This window comes from Oryctolagus cuniculus, chromosome 7 (genome assembly GCF_051225735.1).
Source record: "Oryctolagus cuniculus isolate XC-2025 breed Fujian yellow rabbit chromosome 7, ASM5122573v1, whole genome shotgun sequence".
Taxonomy (NCBI): Eukaryota; Metazoa; Chordata; class Mammalia; order Lagomorpha; family Leporidae; genus Oryctolagus; species Oryctolagus cuniculus.
Window position 1 is genome coordinate 94,489,151 of NC_142873.1, and position 15,945 is coordinate 94,505,095.

Genomic DNA, 15,945 nt, shown 5'->3' on the forward strand with positions numbered 1-15,945 from the left:
AAATTCTCATTTTATAACCTCAATAGAGTTTTTTTTTACTATGAATTATAATAGTTTTTTCTGATATGAATCAGGTAAAAACTTATTATCTGGAACTGTTTCATGTAAAATTCAAGTTTCATGATTTTCTAATTAAAATTTTATTACTACATTAAAATAAGCATTTGTAATTTCATTAATTAACAATTTTTCTCTTTTAAAATGTATTTATTTTCATCTACTTGAAAGGCAGAGTGACAGAGGTAGAGAAAGATCTCCCATCGCTGGTTCACTCCCCAAAATGGCCTCAACAGCCAGGGCTGGCAAGGAGCCAGGAAATCCATCTGAGTCTCCAACACAGGTGGCAAGTGCACAGACACTTAATCCATCATCTGCTGCTTCCCAGGATACATTAGAAAGAAACTGGATTGGAAGCAAAGCACTCAGGACTCAAACCAGGTACTCCAACATGGGATGCGGCATCCCAAGTGACAACTTAACCTTCTGTGCCACAACTCCAGCCTCCACAATATCTCTGTGTCTTTATTAAGTTGACCACCAGTGACAACTAAATTGCTAGACATTATGCAACTACCCAAAAGTAATAACATTTTCAAGTAAATGTCTAGAAAATTAAAAATTTTGAGATGTAATCCTTAGAACATCATTAATGAAAACTAATCAAGAAAGTTGTCATTAACTTAAAAAATTATAGATGTTCCATCTTCAAGTTCTCTCTCTCTCTCTCTCTCTCTCTCTCTCTTTCACACACACAAAAATACACAAAGGCACACATGTCCCATCCACTGATCATCTCCCCAAGATTCCTGCCATGGCCAGGACTAGGCAAGGCTGAAGCTGGAAGCCAAGAACTCAATCCAGGTCTCCCATGTGTGTGGCAGGGACCCATGTTCCTGAGACAATACCTGTTGCCTGTCAGAGTCCGTATTAGCAGGAAGCTGGAAGCAGGAGCTGGAACCTAGTTTTTAAACCCAGGTACTCTGAAATGGGATGCACGTGTCCCAAGCAGCATCTTAACTGCTAGGCCAAACACCTACTTCTCCATTTCAAAATCTTAACAAGCAACTTGACAGCCAACATTGTGGCACAGTGGGGATGCCATATGAGCACCAGTTCTAAAGGCCTGGCTACTCCAGCTCCCTGCTGATGCACCTAGAAAAGCAGTGGATGATGGCCCAAGTGCTCGGGCCCCTGCACCCACATAGGAGATTTGGATGGAGTTTCTGGATCCTGGCTTTGGCTTGGCCCAGCCCCAACTGCTGAAGTCATTTGTAGAGTGAACAAGAGAATGGGAAATCTCTTTTCCTCTCTCTATGACTCTGCCTCTCAAATAAATAAATCTTTCTTAAAAATGTGATTTGGAATCAGTGTTTTATTTCAATTGTTTTTAAAGATTTATTTATTTGAAAGGCACTTACAGAGAGAGGCACTCCCCAGATGGCTACACTGAAGCCAGGAGACAGGAACTCCATCCAGGTCTCCCAGGAGGTGCCAGGTGCCATCTTCTGATGCTTACCCAGGTACATTAGGGATACTCACATGGGATGCTGGAGGCATTGCAGGCTGTAGCCTAACACTGCAGCCCTTCATTTTTGTTTTTTATTGATAACTTCTATTAATAGCATAATAGCATTAGTTATCATTTTAAAACACTTAGTATGTGCCAAACATTTTTTAAGTGCTTTTCCAGTATTAACTCATTTAACACCATTTAAGAAGTAGGCACTGTCATTGCTGCCATTTCGCCAATGAGAAAACTAAGACATTAGAGAGATTAATTTGCCATAGTTACACAGTTAATAAATGATTGATATCTGAATCCAGGTAGTATGGCTCAAAATATCCATGCTCTTAACCAATACACTCGATAGATATATACATCCACATCTTACAGAACCACATATTCTATAGTAAACTATTTTGTTATGTTTACATATTTGAAAACTGGACTGAAACCAAAGCCAAATGGACACTTATAATTAGACTTGAAAATGTCTTATACCATTAAATATATTGCAGGCTAAACTAAGAGATAGATAAGCCAGGTTCATTGCATATTTATATATTACTAATAACCTATAAAAACAAAAATTTAAAGCATACTGGGTAAAATGCCCAAAGTGAAAACTAGAAAAAATGCAGATATATTTTATATGGAATATGTATACAGTTTCAAACTCGAACACTTTTACATAGAAAATTTCCTTGAATTTACTCTAGTGAATGTTCTCTAAAGCCAGATACTTTCATTGATATGAAATGCAAGTTTTAAATATATATGTATTCACCATTTGCCGTCTTGCTTCTTCAAAAGCACGCTTCTCATCTTCTAAACGTTGTCTTGCTTCCTCTTCAGCTTGCTTCTTTCGGTTTTCTTGTCTTTGTCGCTCCAATTCTTCAAAAGTTAGTTTCAGTTTTCCAGGAGAAAGTGATGCTTTTTTTGTCTCATTTTCCATTTCATCATCCTAAAAAAGCATTATAAAAACCCACCAGTTAGTCATAATGGGAAGGGCTATTAACTTAAACTAAACAGCTTTGATTTATTCCTTATAGATAAAAATTACCATGACCAGTGAAAGACATTTTGCTTCCTTGAGAGATCTTCGCTCTTCTTCATATCTTATTCGTTTATCTTCTTCATATTTGAGCCTTTCTTTCTCTTCTCGTTCTTTTTCTAGGTCCTCAAAATTCTTTATTATTTTTCCAGATGATTTGTATGACTTGATAGGTACCACTGTTATAAGTAGTGAATCATCTCCTTCCTGTTTTATAAGGTAGATAATTAGTATATTTCTTATCAATCAAAATTTAGGTTTAATGGGATTTACCTCCATCATTGCTGAAATTCGTTACTTTTGCTCTTATAAGGGACAAAAAAGTATTTTTATAAAATACTTTTAAATAGCTTTCTCTAAATTCACTGTGCATTGAGTTAATCTTATTGAAATCCATTGCAGACAAGGTTCAAGAAGTATTCTGTTTCCTAGAAATTGGAATTAACAGAGCTGATCAAACAACAAAACTACAATGAAATTGCCTGAATTTTACTATCATGCATTAATCCAGCAAAAGGTAATGTGACTGTAAGTGAACTCTAAATCAATTTGATGGTGGGTAGATTTAAATACAAATAGCTGCTCCATGATTTTTCTCTCCATGCAAACTTTTAGATACACAATATAACTAATATTTACTGGAAAAAAGACACAGTACTTCCAAGCATCACAAATTTCATCTGATTAAAATATTTTAAACTGTATTATCTTCGAATTTTTATTTTAATTACTTTTATTACATGATCTATTGTTGCCTTTATTTTAAAAAATAGAGAAGAATCATTTAACTTATACCCCTAAAATCAAACTGCTTCCAATTTGTGTAGCTGTAAGTTTTGGCCCACCATCAAACTGTTTGATTTTTTTTTTACTTTCTCTGTTAGATTAAAAGAGATGACTAAAATTTTGTGACTGTGGAACATTCTTTCATGGTAATCTGTAGACAACTGCAGTCTCTACTAGTATGTGAAAGCCAAAACACAAACTACCAGGAAACCTGAGGAAAGAAGACAAAAGGTGAAAAGAAAATGCCTTTTAAAAATGTTAGCTTTTAGCAATCTCAACTGTTAGTAACAGTTTAAGAAATATATAGTCTTGGCAGAGTATCCCAAACTGAGACTAATGAGGCTTGTCTTTAATCTATGAAAGCAAAGCATACTTTTCTTTAAAACACTGAGCTACAGTGTTTAAAACTGTAAAAGTATGATCTTGCTTTGCATATCCTTCTGTCTTGTTATGCCTAGATGTATAATAAAAAGAGTAAAACAAAAACCCTTTTACTATTTCTTAGATTAAAAGATGATTTGTGAATCAGATAATTTTAGGTGAATGTTTCATGAAAGGAAATGTCTGTTTACCTCTGATGCTGATTCAGTTCCAGTATTGTTTATGTCCTCAATCTATTGAATGAGAATGTCATATCATTACATTACATCCGATTTCTGCCCTTTGCTTTTAAACATACAACTGAAAAGTCATTTAGTTGTGACAGCAGACTTTAAAATGTATAATTTTTGAAGTCCTTTTATGTTGTTCCTAATAAACTAAATATGTCCTTCAAAATGAAGATTATACCTTATATTAGTTTTTGAATTTTTTTATCAATATACATATCCAGGGAACATATTAAGAAAATATTAAACAAAGCCCACCTTTGTAAATCTGGAAATTGAATAACAGACCAAACTTTATTGATCTGGCTATAAGCTTACAAACAGCATTTATTAATTCAGTTAGCAATCTGAACTGAAATACACAGAAACATTTCTTCATTCTCTATCCCTGCCCTAGCAAAAGGAAAACCTATCATCAGCAATCAAATAAACGTCACGATTCTATTTCACAATTTAAACATATGGCAAAAATACAACTGAAACATATGGCAAAAATACAACGGTTGGTGAAAGCTACAGGCCAGTTTAGAAGGAAGAATAATTCTGGTAGTCAGAAAATTTTTTCTATAGTTTGATCAGATCTAATGGAAAAGGCCCTCATTAAAAAATCCGCAGTCGACCTTTTCTCATAAGAAACGTCATTAGTTACCTTGCAAAGCAAGCTAATGTACTTAGCAAATGAGAAGTGGGAGAAGATAGGCGACTTAAATATTGCAGTGTTCGAGATCTCAGGAAGAGGGACCACACGCAACGGAAAATAGGAACCATTAAAGAGCGGAACTTCAGGATGGTTTTATTTTACTTTGACTTTCAAAACTAAGGAGAATCTGAAAGCAGTTTGTTCCTCATGCAGTTTAAGGGATTTTTGTTGTCCCATGGCTCATCCTAGAAACCGGAATGGCCAAGTCTCTGTTTTCTCATCATCTTACTCTGTTTCTATTTCCCCTGTCATGACTGAACCTTAGATTAGAAAAAATATATTAAAACCTTATATTAGGAAAAAGTAGTGCATTTTATTAAAATGCCCAATTTCATGAAAAATAAATTATTCTGAACCAGTACTTTATTTTTTAATCTATGTTTATGCTTTAATAACTTGGCTTTTTTCTAGCTTTCTTTCATTTTTGTTGTTGTTGTTGCTAATTAGAAAGTCAGACTGAGTGAGAACCAGATAGAAGGGAGATCTTCCATCCGTCAGCAATAGCCAAGACAGGACAAGGCTAAAGCCAGGAGCCAGGCATTCCACCCCAGTCTCCCTCTTGGGTAGCAGAGAGCCACCACTTGAACTATCATCTGATGCCTCCCAGGATAAGCCTTATCAGGAAGCTGAGCAGGAAGTGGAGGAGCCAGGATTTGAAGCAGGTTCTGGTATCAGATGTGGGCATCCCAGACAGCGTCCCAACTACTGTGCCAAACACCCCACCCCCAGTAGTTTTATTCAGAAGAACTTTGTTCTCTATGAAATAATTTTGTTAGGATAATTTGCTTTGGTACAGAATTATTTGTTACACTATTTACTATGTCAATGATGAAGGTTTTATTGAAGATGGGTTATACTGAGAAACATTTTTAAATTTTCTTGTTTTCAACAGACAAAGGCAAAGAAAGTGAAGGAGGGGGAGAGAAGGAGACGGCAAGAGTGTATGTGTGTTCCCATCCCCTGTTTCTCTCCTCCTAATGCTCTCATCAGCCAGGAGGCCAAAGCAGGGAGCCAGGAACTCAATCCCATCCTCCCATGTGTATGGCAAGGAACCCAATCATCTGAGCCATCAGTGCTGCCTCCTAGGTCCCTATCACCAGGAAGTTGGAATCAGGAGCCAGAACCTTGCACTGAACCCAGTCACTTCAATGTAGGATGCAGGCAACCTAACCAGTGGCTTAATGAACTAAGCCAAACGCCCTCCTCCAAGAAAATTTTTAACGATAAAATAATTACAGAATTACTTCTCTTCAAAAGAATACTAAACACTAAAACCATGTTCATCTCTCAAAAAGATCCAGCAGATATAGTAAGAAGTCAGACATTGAAAGTAAAGGAGAAATACTAAAATCAATTTTTTCCCAAAATTTTCATCTTTTCCTTTAGGCCTTATTCCCCCTAATACTTATTTATTTACTTTCATCTACTTGAAAGGCAGAGTATCAGAAAGATCTTCCATTTACTGATTCATTCCCTAAATGCCTGCAACAGCCAGGGCTGGGCCGGACCAAAGCCAGGAACCCAGAATTCCATTCAGGTCTCCCACATGGGTGGCAGGGACCCACGTATTTGAACCATCACTTCCAGTCTCCCAGGTGCATTAGCAAGAAATTGGATCAAAAGCAGAGTAGTTGGCACTTGAACTAGCACTCCTTCCTGTATAGAATGCAGGAGTCCTGTGTAGCAGTTCAACCCACTGCTGCCACAGCACCTGTCCCAATACTAAATTTCTTCTTTTTTCAAGATTTATTTATTTATTTGAAAGGCAGAGTTAACAGAGAGAGAGGGAGAAACAGAGAAAGAAAGATCTTCCATCCTCTGTTCATTCCCCAGATGGTCACAACAGCCAGTGCTGGGCCAGGTCAAAATCAGAAGACAGGAGCTTCTTCCAGGTCTCCCACATGGGTGCAGGAGCCCAAACACTTGGGCCATCTTCTGCTGCTTTCCCAGGCACATTAGAAGGGAGCTGGATTGAAAGTAGAGAAACCAGTACTTGAACTAGAGCCCATACGGAATGCTGGCATCACAGGCTGAGGCTTAACCCACTAGGTCTCAAAAGCCAGTGCCCTAATACTAAATTTTTTGATCCCAGGTTTCTTTACCTTGCTGCTACAACTTTCCCAGATCTTTATTATGTGTTACGTTATGGTAAAAGTATATAGATAATTTTTGGTTTTGCTTTCTCCTTTCTTTATTTTGAACCATTACCAAAACAACAAAGTCAGAAGAATAAATTTTTCAATAAACAAAGAAAAAGATGAATTTGTCTAAGTGGCCATGGTGACAGTATACTCACAGAGAACAGGTATTCATAAATTCAGTTAATATGGGGTGGACATTTGGCACAGTGATTAAGACACCACTTGAGATCCCGACATCTGTTATCAGACTGCCTGGGTTCAGTTCCTGCTCCACTTCTGAATACAACATTCCTTCTACTGAGCACTCTGGGAGAGCAGTGATGACACAACTACTTGGGTCCCTGCACTCCCATGGGAGACACAAATTGAGTTTCCAGCTCCTAGTGTCAGTGTGGTTGTTGCAGGCATTTGGAGAGTACATCAGTGGATGAAAGATCTCTCCCTCTTGCTCAGTCTCTTTGTCTTTCAAATAAAATGAAAATAAATATTTTTAAATGTTATGACTTTCAGAAGCTGCAATTGAAGAATGGATTTGCAACTATTTCTCTCATTTCATGGAAAGAAAACTCCTTTTGCTCCTCCCCAAATCAACTTTGTTTTCTGCTCTCTCTTTTCACTACCTCCTTCCCCCACCAATAACTTCTCCTTTTCTAGACTTTTTTTTTAAAAGATTTTATTTATTTATTTGTGAGGTAGAGTTACAGACAGTGAGAGAGAGAGACAGAGAGAAAGGAAAGGTCTTCTCTCCATTGGTTCACTCCCCAAATGGCCACTACGGCCGGAGCTTCGCCGATCCAAAGCCAGGAGCCAGGTGCTTCCTCCTGGTCTCCCATGCAGGTGCAGGGGCCCAAGCACTTGGGCCATCCTCCACTGCCTTCCTGGGCCACAGTAGAGAGCTAGACTGGAAGGGAGCAACCAGGACTAGAACCCAGCACCCATATGGGATGCCGGCGCCACAGGCAGAGGATTAACCAAGTGAGCCTCGGCCCCTAAGTTGATAGACTTTAACTTTTTCCATCAGGGTATCCTCAAAGATTACCAGATAATATCAAATTAAGTTTCTTCCCAAATCTCATTGGTCTTTGATTCAACATCTAGTCTACAACATCTACTCATTTTTAACTCATTATAAAAGCTAGAATATCAGAAACGGCAATTATCTTTGAGGTCAACCTCCTGATTCAGGAATCCCCCTCCTTTTAAATTTGATTTAGGGGCCAGCACTGTGGCATAGTAGCTTAAGCCTCCACCTGCGGCACTAGCATCCCATATGGGGGCCAGTTCATGTCCCGGCTGCTCCTCTTCCAACCCAGCTCTCTGCTAATGGCCTTGGAAGGCAGTGGATGGCCAAAGTGTTTGGACCCCTGCATCCCCATGAGAGACTTGGAAGAAGCTCCTGGCTCCTGACTTTGGATCAGCCCAGCTCCAGCCATTGTGGCCATTTGGGAAGTTAACCAGCAGATGGAAGACCTCTCCCTCTCTCTGTCTGAAACTCTGCCTCTCAAACAAGTAAATCTTAAAAAATTTATGTCACATTGTTTTCCATTTTTTAAAAGTTACTTTTGTTTGTTTATTTTGTGAGCTTGAAAGATAGCTCCCATACATTGGTTCACTCCCCAAATGCCTGCAATGGCTAAGGCTGGGCCAGGCCCAAGCTGGGATCCAGGAACTCAATCCAAGACTCCCAAAGTGAGTGTCAGGAATCCAATCACTTGCGCCATTACCACTGCCTTCTTGGATGACCATTAGCAGGAAGCTGGAATCAGAGCTAAGACTTGAACCCAGATACTCCAACATGGTATGCAGGCATCCCCAGTGGTGTCTTAACTGCTGCGCCAAACTTCTGCACCAGAAATTCCTTTCATAGCATTCTTATACATGGATTTGTACAAGTGCGTTTTTGCAAACAAACACGAAGATTCCTTTTGACTAGCCATCCATACTTTATATTCAGATACCTTACATTATATTAGATTTGAATGGAAAATATACTTAGATTTTAAAGCTAGGCTTTATGTGTTTACAAGATGGAATATCTATTAATTGTTTACCTACATATTCTTAAATGATTGAATAAGAAAAAAAAATCACTAACCAGGAATCTATGGTACCCTGCCATGTAGAAAGTATTTAGAGCTGCTAAAGTGGTTCTTTTTCATAATCTTGCTTCCATCTCTAAGAATCCTATGCTTTCATCATATTTAAGCACATCTCCTCAACACACACAGTTTTTCTTTGAGAAATCACTGTCTACATATTCTATTCTTGGGGCTGTAGTGTGTCTTAAAGTCTAGAAAATAATCAGTGCTGGAAACGGATGCAAATCTCAAACTATGTATATCAATGTATGTACTCATTATTTTCTGCCAAACACCATATATTTAATTACTTATTTTTATAATTGTATTTATTTATAATTAATAGTACAATTATAAATGTAATTCTATAACTATGTTTATAAAATATAATTTATAATAATACTCAATATTATAATTTTATTCTCATGAAAATTGACTGCAAAATAAATACTAATCTTTAATGACTAGAAAGGGAAGTAGGATACAGTATTTTTCCTTCAGAAAAAGAAGTGTAAAATAAAATATAGAAAATTTCCATTCTTTTTTACAGTTCATCTGGCTTATGTTATCATTAGCCACTACACAAATGGCTATTTGTGCCATAAAAGTGGTTTGTTACAAAACTGGGATAAATAAATTTCTTTGGCATGCAAGAATTGTATATGTATTGCGTATCCTGTCACTTTTCTTTTTAGAAACATAGTGAAAACTGAATGAAACAGAGCAAATGGATTTAAGGCACTTAAAGTATTGCTTTGAAGGACTAGCATTTTCAAATATTGCTAAATATTGCTATTGAAAGACCAACATTGTGTTAGATGCATGTGATAGTTTACATGTGAAATTGTCTAACATTTTTGTAAAAGTCTCTAACATGTCAATAAAAATAAAGAATGTGGACAGAATAAGATCACATATAACAAAAGGCATCTCACCATTCCACCATAAAATAGCCACATTTGGTGCTTTATTTCCTATGCATCTGATTTTTAGATATTTTTACTTAAGATCTTATTTTCATGTTAGCTGCAAATAGCTTCTGTGTATTCAAATGGTTTAATTAAGCAACATACCAGTTAGTTCTATGTTATACAGTTAGCTTCTGGAGCAAAGCCTACTTAGTGCTGGTGTGTACCTGCTCAGCCCTCTTTGCCAGTTCACGCTGCATCTTCCTCTTTTCTAGCATATCCTGCTCAAGTCTGCGTTTCCGTTCCTCCTCTGTCCTCTTCCTTTGTTCCTCTTGTCGTTGTTTCTCCATTTCAGCAAATTTACCTTTAACAGTTCCTAAGAATATATGAGAAGATGTTTGATACCGTATTTCTTTCTCTGGTAGTTTCATTCGCAACTTCCTACTCAGGTTTCTTACCTGTGAGCTTTGGAACATAAGCTTTTTCTACTTTAGAAGAGACCTCGTCCTCATCATCAGAAGCAAGCATTTCTTTCATCTAGATGGTTAAATAAATGAACATAAATATATGTCCAAAAATTAGGCTAAGTAATATTACAGTAGCTCCCCCTTATCTTCAGGGGATATGTCCCCAAACTCCCAGTGGATGCCTGAGACTGTGGATAGCAACAAGACATATATAGATATACACTATGTTTTCTTCTATACATACATATCTGGTGAATTTTAATGTATAAATTAGACACAAAAAGAGACTAACAACAATTAACAATAAAATAGAATAATTATTTAAAAAACTGTAATAAAAGTTAGTGAAAACATATGAATTGCTTATTTTGTAATTTTCCATTTAGTATTTTCAGACCACAGTTGACTGCAGGTAACTGAAACAGTGACAAATGAAACCACAGGTATGGGGGACTACTGTATATCCAGAGTTCAAACAGTTTACAATCACAGAAAGGTGTTTTAGTTACAGTTAATATGAAATATGGTTAACATAAATAATCAATAAAACAAAATTTTAAAAATGAATTTTGCACAAGAATAAAATAAAATAAAATAACCTCCTGCTTTCTCCTGTTCCATTCTCTCTCTCTAATATATTGTTCTTTTCTTCTTTGCTTTTCTTCTCTAGATCTCCTTTGATTTCTTTCTTCCCTGGCTCTCTGCATGGCTTCAAATTTATCCTTTACATCACCCTTGCCAAGTTTTGGCACATAGGTTTTTGGGACAGGTTTAGATGAGGAAAGCAGAATCTTCATTAGAAGAAAACAGGAGAAAGGAAAAAAAAAGAAGAAATTAGATAAAGATAGATAAAAATAAGCAATACAAAAATACTTATTGAAACAGAAAACAGAAACGAGTATGAAGCCTTTATTTGAACCATCACAACCCGATTAGATCCTTTCCAAAACCTAAATATGAAGAGTGAAATTACAGGAAATATGAGAGCAGGAATCTTATAAAGTTCTTCTTAAGAAGTCTCATCTTCAGTCTAGCATTCTCCTAAAGCTGAAGGCCAGTAAAGCATAAAAATCAAATACTGCAATCTAATTAAAAACAACATACATCATATTGTCCTACTCCGTTATTAAAGATTCAGATTTTAAAACATCACTTGCTTAAAAGTTGCCAAGACTAATTTCAGTTGAACCAAACGAAAGTTTAAAGTCTGAAGTCTAGTTCGCATACTACGTTCTTGCTGGCTGCATATCTAGTATGAGCAAACCTGAAGGCCAGTCCTTCACTCCTGATTACAGCTGAGGAGCGCCAGAGCCTGTGTGTGCAAGCAGCGATTTATGCTATTGCGCTGGATTGCCCCTCGGTAACCCCCTAAGCCAGGATAAACGTGTCTAAGCAGTAGGAGCCCCTAAGAGGAAAATCCTTATCTGGTAGAAGACTGTAGAAGAACTCCCTCCTCTGTAAAACCAGGAAAGCAAATGTTTGGTGTCTTTTTGTAAAGGAAGCTAATTTCTTAACCAGTAAAGAAAACCTCAGCGCCACAGTACACCAAACCTTTCTGTTTAGTGACAGGAAACTGCTGAATGAGTCTGAGGCATACCCAGCCTGTATTCTAGAATTTACTATGTGTCCTTGGCCTAGTAAGGTTTTTAAGTTTATAATTTTGGGGTGTCAGCAAGGGGGCGTGTCTTACTGCAACTGTCAGTAACTACAGCCAAGAACTAGAAAAAAGCTAAGAGAAATGCTAGTGCAGTTGCTAGACAAACGGGCTAAGAAGGCTATTCACCGGAGAGCGAATGACCACTGTCTCCTGTGAGCATAAGTCAAGTGTATTTTTTTTAATATTGAAAGAATAATTTCTAAGATTCATCAGGACATTTAAAATTCTGCTCCAGATGCTAGATCTCACATCCCTTTTAACTGTCATTCACAAATTTGGTAATCATGTTCCCTAGATTAGAATCCAGATGAAAATACTGACCCAAACCAGTCCCTGAATTGTATCTTGTTGTTTTACATCTCGATGTGGTTATTGTGAATTCTTGAATATGATCTTTCCATCACACAAGTGTCCCTTCAGCAATTCTGCAGCCAACCCCACTTTCTCTTTATTTTTTTTTAACCTTTGAGACTTACCTCAGCCTTTTGGGCAATGTCATTCATGTTTGCTCTGTGTGGTCTTGGGCTGATGAAGCTCTGTAAATTTTTGCACCTGAAAAAATATTTTAATATTGTATAAGAATTTTTAATATTATATATTTTTATAAATACAAAGAGCATGCTATCTCTCAAAAAAGGCAAGCAAGTAATAAATTGCTATAACCTTCAGCTCCTTTTCCCAAGATTAAGTGTACATGAGGTACATGGTGTTAAAAGACCCCAGAAAAATTTGGTGAACACATTAAAGTGCACTTGAAAAGAGTGTGTATTCTGCAATTAGAATATCAATTTCTTGTTTAGTGTAATTCATGTTCTTTTATTTCCTACACATTATAATATAATTATATTGATATGTAAGATCTTGCAATTTGAATTGACTCTTTCATCAGTAAAATTTTCCTCTTCTTTTACTTCATTATCTTGGACTTCTCTGATATTAAAATAACCCTATCAACTTTCTTTTTTTTTTTTTGAAGATTTATTTATTATTTGAAAGTCAGAGTTACAGAGATAGAGAGAAATCCTCTATCCACTAGTTTACCCTCTAGATGGCTGCAATGGCCAGGGTTGAGCCAGGCCAAAGCCAGGAGCCAGGAGCTCCACCTGGGTTTCCCACATGGGTGGCAGGGGCCCTAGCACTTGAGCCATCACCCATAGCTCTCCTTGGCACACTAGTAGGGAACTGGATTGAAAGCAGAGCAGCCAGAGCTCAAACCACTGGCTTCTACTAAATTTTTGTACTTAATGACCTTGGTTGGAAATATTCCATTATTTCCTAATGATAATTTTGTAGTTAATTATTGGTTTTCCACACAGATTAAGACGACATTGACAGTGGAAGAAACACTGGAGTCAGAGCTGGTAAACTTGGACTAGAGCTCCTGCTGAGGTCAATTATTAGTCATGTGACCTTGGACAGGCTGGTTAACATCTATGAACTTCAGTTTTATAAATGAAACAGGCAGAATAATGTTTTTTGCATATTGTCAAATAGAATTGGACACACCCCTCCTTCTCAATGCACTGCTATGCCTGATAGACTCCATCACCCCTCCTTTCTTTGAGATCCCCCTTTCTTGATCCTTTGACACCACTCCCCCCGGTTCTTTGATGTCTCTCACAATTTGCCGACTTTGAGGACTTTTTCTTAACCTCTTTCTTCCACTTAGATGTTGTTTGCCCCGGGTTTCCGCCTTGGCCTTTTTCTTCTCATGCTACACTTCTCCCTCAGTGAGGCAGTACACTCTGGCAGGTTAGCGCTTCAGCCTCGTCTCTCTCCACACCTCCCTTCCACTCTATCACTCGTACTGAAATACTGGCAAACTCAGGTCTTTGCCAACTCCCCAGCTTGCTGTTCTTCTCATGCCTTTATCGCTTAGCTACCTCCTCCTCATCCTTTTGTTCTGTCACTGGACTCTACAGACTAGTTTAGCGCTGCTCTGGTGCTTCCATAGCGCTCTGCGCTTACCTCGACTGTAGCAGCCACCACAAGGCACGGTAATGAGTCCTTCCTGACCAGCTCCTTACCAGAATGTGAGGTCTTCTAAAGTAGAGACTGTATTTTGTATACCACTGTATCCATAGCACATAGCATGTAACTAGCATATAGGAGACATATGAGGCTATAACAATTATTTGCTAAATAAGTAAACCCTGCCACCTGAAGTACTTTATAAACTTTTTTTTGCATTTTTTTATTGACAGATTGAGTTAGACAGTGAGAGAGAGACAGACAGAGAAAGGTCTTCCTTCTGTTGGTTCACCCCCAAAATGGCCACTATGGCCAGTGCTGTGCTAATCTGAAGCCAGGAGCCAGGTGCTTCCTCCTGGTCTTTGATGCGGGTGCAGGGCCCAAGTACTTGGGCCATCCTCCACTCTCAGAGAGCTGGACTGGAAGAGGAGCAGCTGGGACTAGAACCTGGTGCCCATATGGAATGCTGGCACTGCAGGTGGAGGATTAGTCAAGTGAGCCACGGCGCCAGCCCCTTTATAAACATTTAAGGATGGTCTGGATCTAATGTATGACTATCATGATTATCATTATTCAGGGATATGCTATAAGTAGAACACACCAGTTATTACACAAGTGGTTATCAGGCACTCTGTAGATACTGATATTACAGCACTGAATAGACAGACACTGTACCTATTCTCATGGTGTTAATAGTCTCTTGGCAAAAGCTCTCAACAAAACTTTGGAACCTGATCTTTAAGTGGTCCGGGTAAGGCTCTAACATCAATCATATATGACTGAAAATTGAAAGGCAGCATACACACATCTTAACCTTCCAACTAAGATTCTTCATACCAGTGACTTCCATTCTCAACCTGTATCTTGCACTTTCTAATATCCACTCAAATTTCTATCTGTATACCTGGTAGACTTCATGTTCCCTTCACAGATTACGGACAATCAGTACCTTTCCAGTGCCTAACTCAATTAGCTTACAATTTAAAATAACTCCCAAATGGCTGAAATGGCCGGAACTAGGCCAGGCTGAAGCCAGGAGCCCAGAACTCCTTAAAGATCTCCTATGTGGGTGCAGGAACCCAAGCACTTGAGTCATCCTCCACTGCTTTTCCAGGCTCATTAGCAAGGAACTGGATGGCAAGTAGAGCAGCTGGAACTTGATCTGGTGCCCATATGGGATGCTGGTGTTGCAGACAGTGGCTTTACCTGTCCCACAACACTGGGCCCACTATGAGAATATTAAATACATAGTAATCATGGATCAGAATTAAAATTCTCCTTTAGACTTCACAGCCTTCTTTCTGCAGGTTCCCTCAGACTCTGGCCTCCCATCTCCTTCCATTGTTTTGATCTCCCACCTAAGCAAATGTGTCCGTAGTCTTTTTCTACCTCCAAGGCCATTCTTTTCTTTTTCCCAAGATTTTATTTATTTATTTGAGAGGTAGAGTTACAAACAGAGAAAGGGAGCGACAGAGAGAAAAGTCTATGGCATGCCCACACAGCAGGTGTGTTGCCACAGCACCTGCCTCACTTCTAAACATTTTAAAGTACCATTCACTTACAGATTGATAAATTCTAATTTGATGAAGTCATTCATAATGAAAAGTTTTATATATATAAATAAAATTTAATGATTTTTTAAAATACTGCAATATAGTAAAGCAAAAAACTGGAGACTGTCTGTAGGCATACCTCAGAGATACTGCAGGTTTGGCTATAGACCACTGCAATAAAGCAAATACTACAGGAAAGCTAACCACAGAAACTTTTCAGTTTCGTGGTGAATATAAAAGTTATCCTTACATTGTTCTGTGTTCTATTAATTATATAATAGCATGATGTCTTTTTTTTTGTGACAGGCAGAGTTAGACAGTGAGAGAGACAGAGAGAAAGGTCTTCCTTCCGTTGGTTCACCCCCAAAATGGCTGTTGCAGCTGGTGCGCTGCACTGATCCAAAGCCAGGAGCCAGGTGCTTCCTCCTGGTCTCCCTTGCGGATGCAGGGCCCAAGCACTTGGACCATCCTCCACTGCCCTCCCGGGCCATAGCAGAGAGCTGGACTGGAAGAGGAGCAAC

General features: G+C 38.2%; 1 protein-coding gene across 13 annotated transcripts in view; it reads right to left on the reverse strand.

The window, feature by feature from the left end:
* NEXN (nexilin F-actin binding protein) overlaps positions 1-15,945 on the reverse strand; it is a 56,943-nt gene that overhangs the window by 23,945 nt on the left and 17,053 nt on the right. For 4 of the 13 annotated variants that reach the window (XM_089300440.1, XM_008265032.5, XM_070078195.2 and 1 more), the window contains 7 exons: positions 12,377-12,452; positions 10,843-11,034; positions 10,235-10,313; positions 10,004-10,152; positions 3,914-3,955; positions 2,565-2,762; positions 2,289-2,465 (listed from right to left, as the gene is read on the reverse strand). In XM_089300440.1, the coding sequence (XP_089156566.1) occupies positions 2,289-2,465; positions 2,565-2,762; positions 3,914-3,955; positions 10,004-10,152; positions 10,235-10,313; positions 10,843-11,034; positions 12,377-12,403 (864 nt within the window). In that variant the 5' untranslated portion in view covers positions 12,404-12,452. The remainder of the gene's footprint in view (positions 1-2,288; positions 2,466-2,564; positions 2,763-3,913; positions 3,956-10,003; positions 10,153-10,234; positions 10,314-10,842; positions 11,035-12,376; positions 12,453-15,945) is intronic. The other 9 variants (XM_089300442.1, XM_008265033.5, XM_089300444.1 and 6 more) reach the window with 3 other exon arrangements.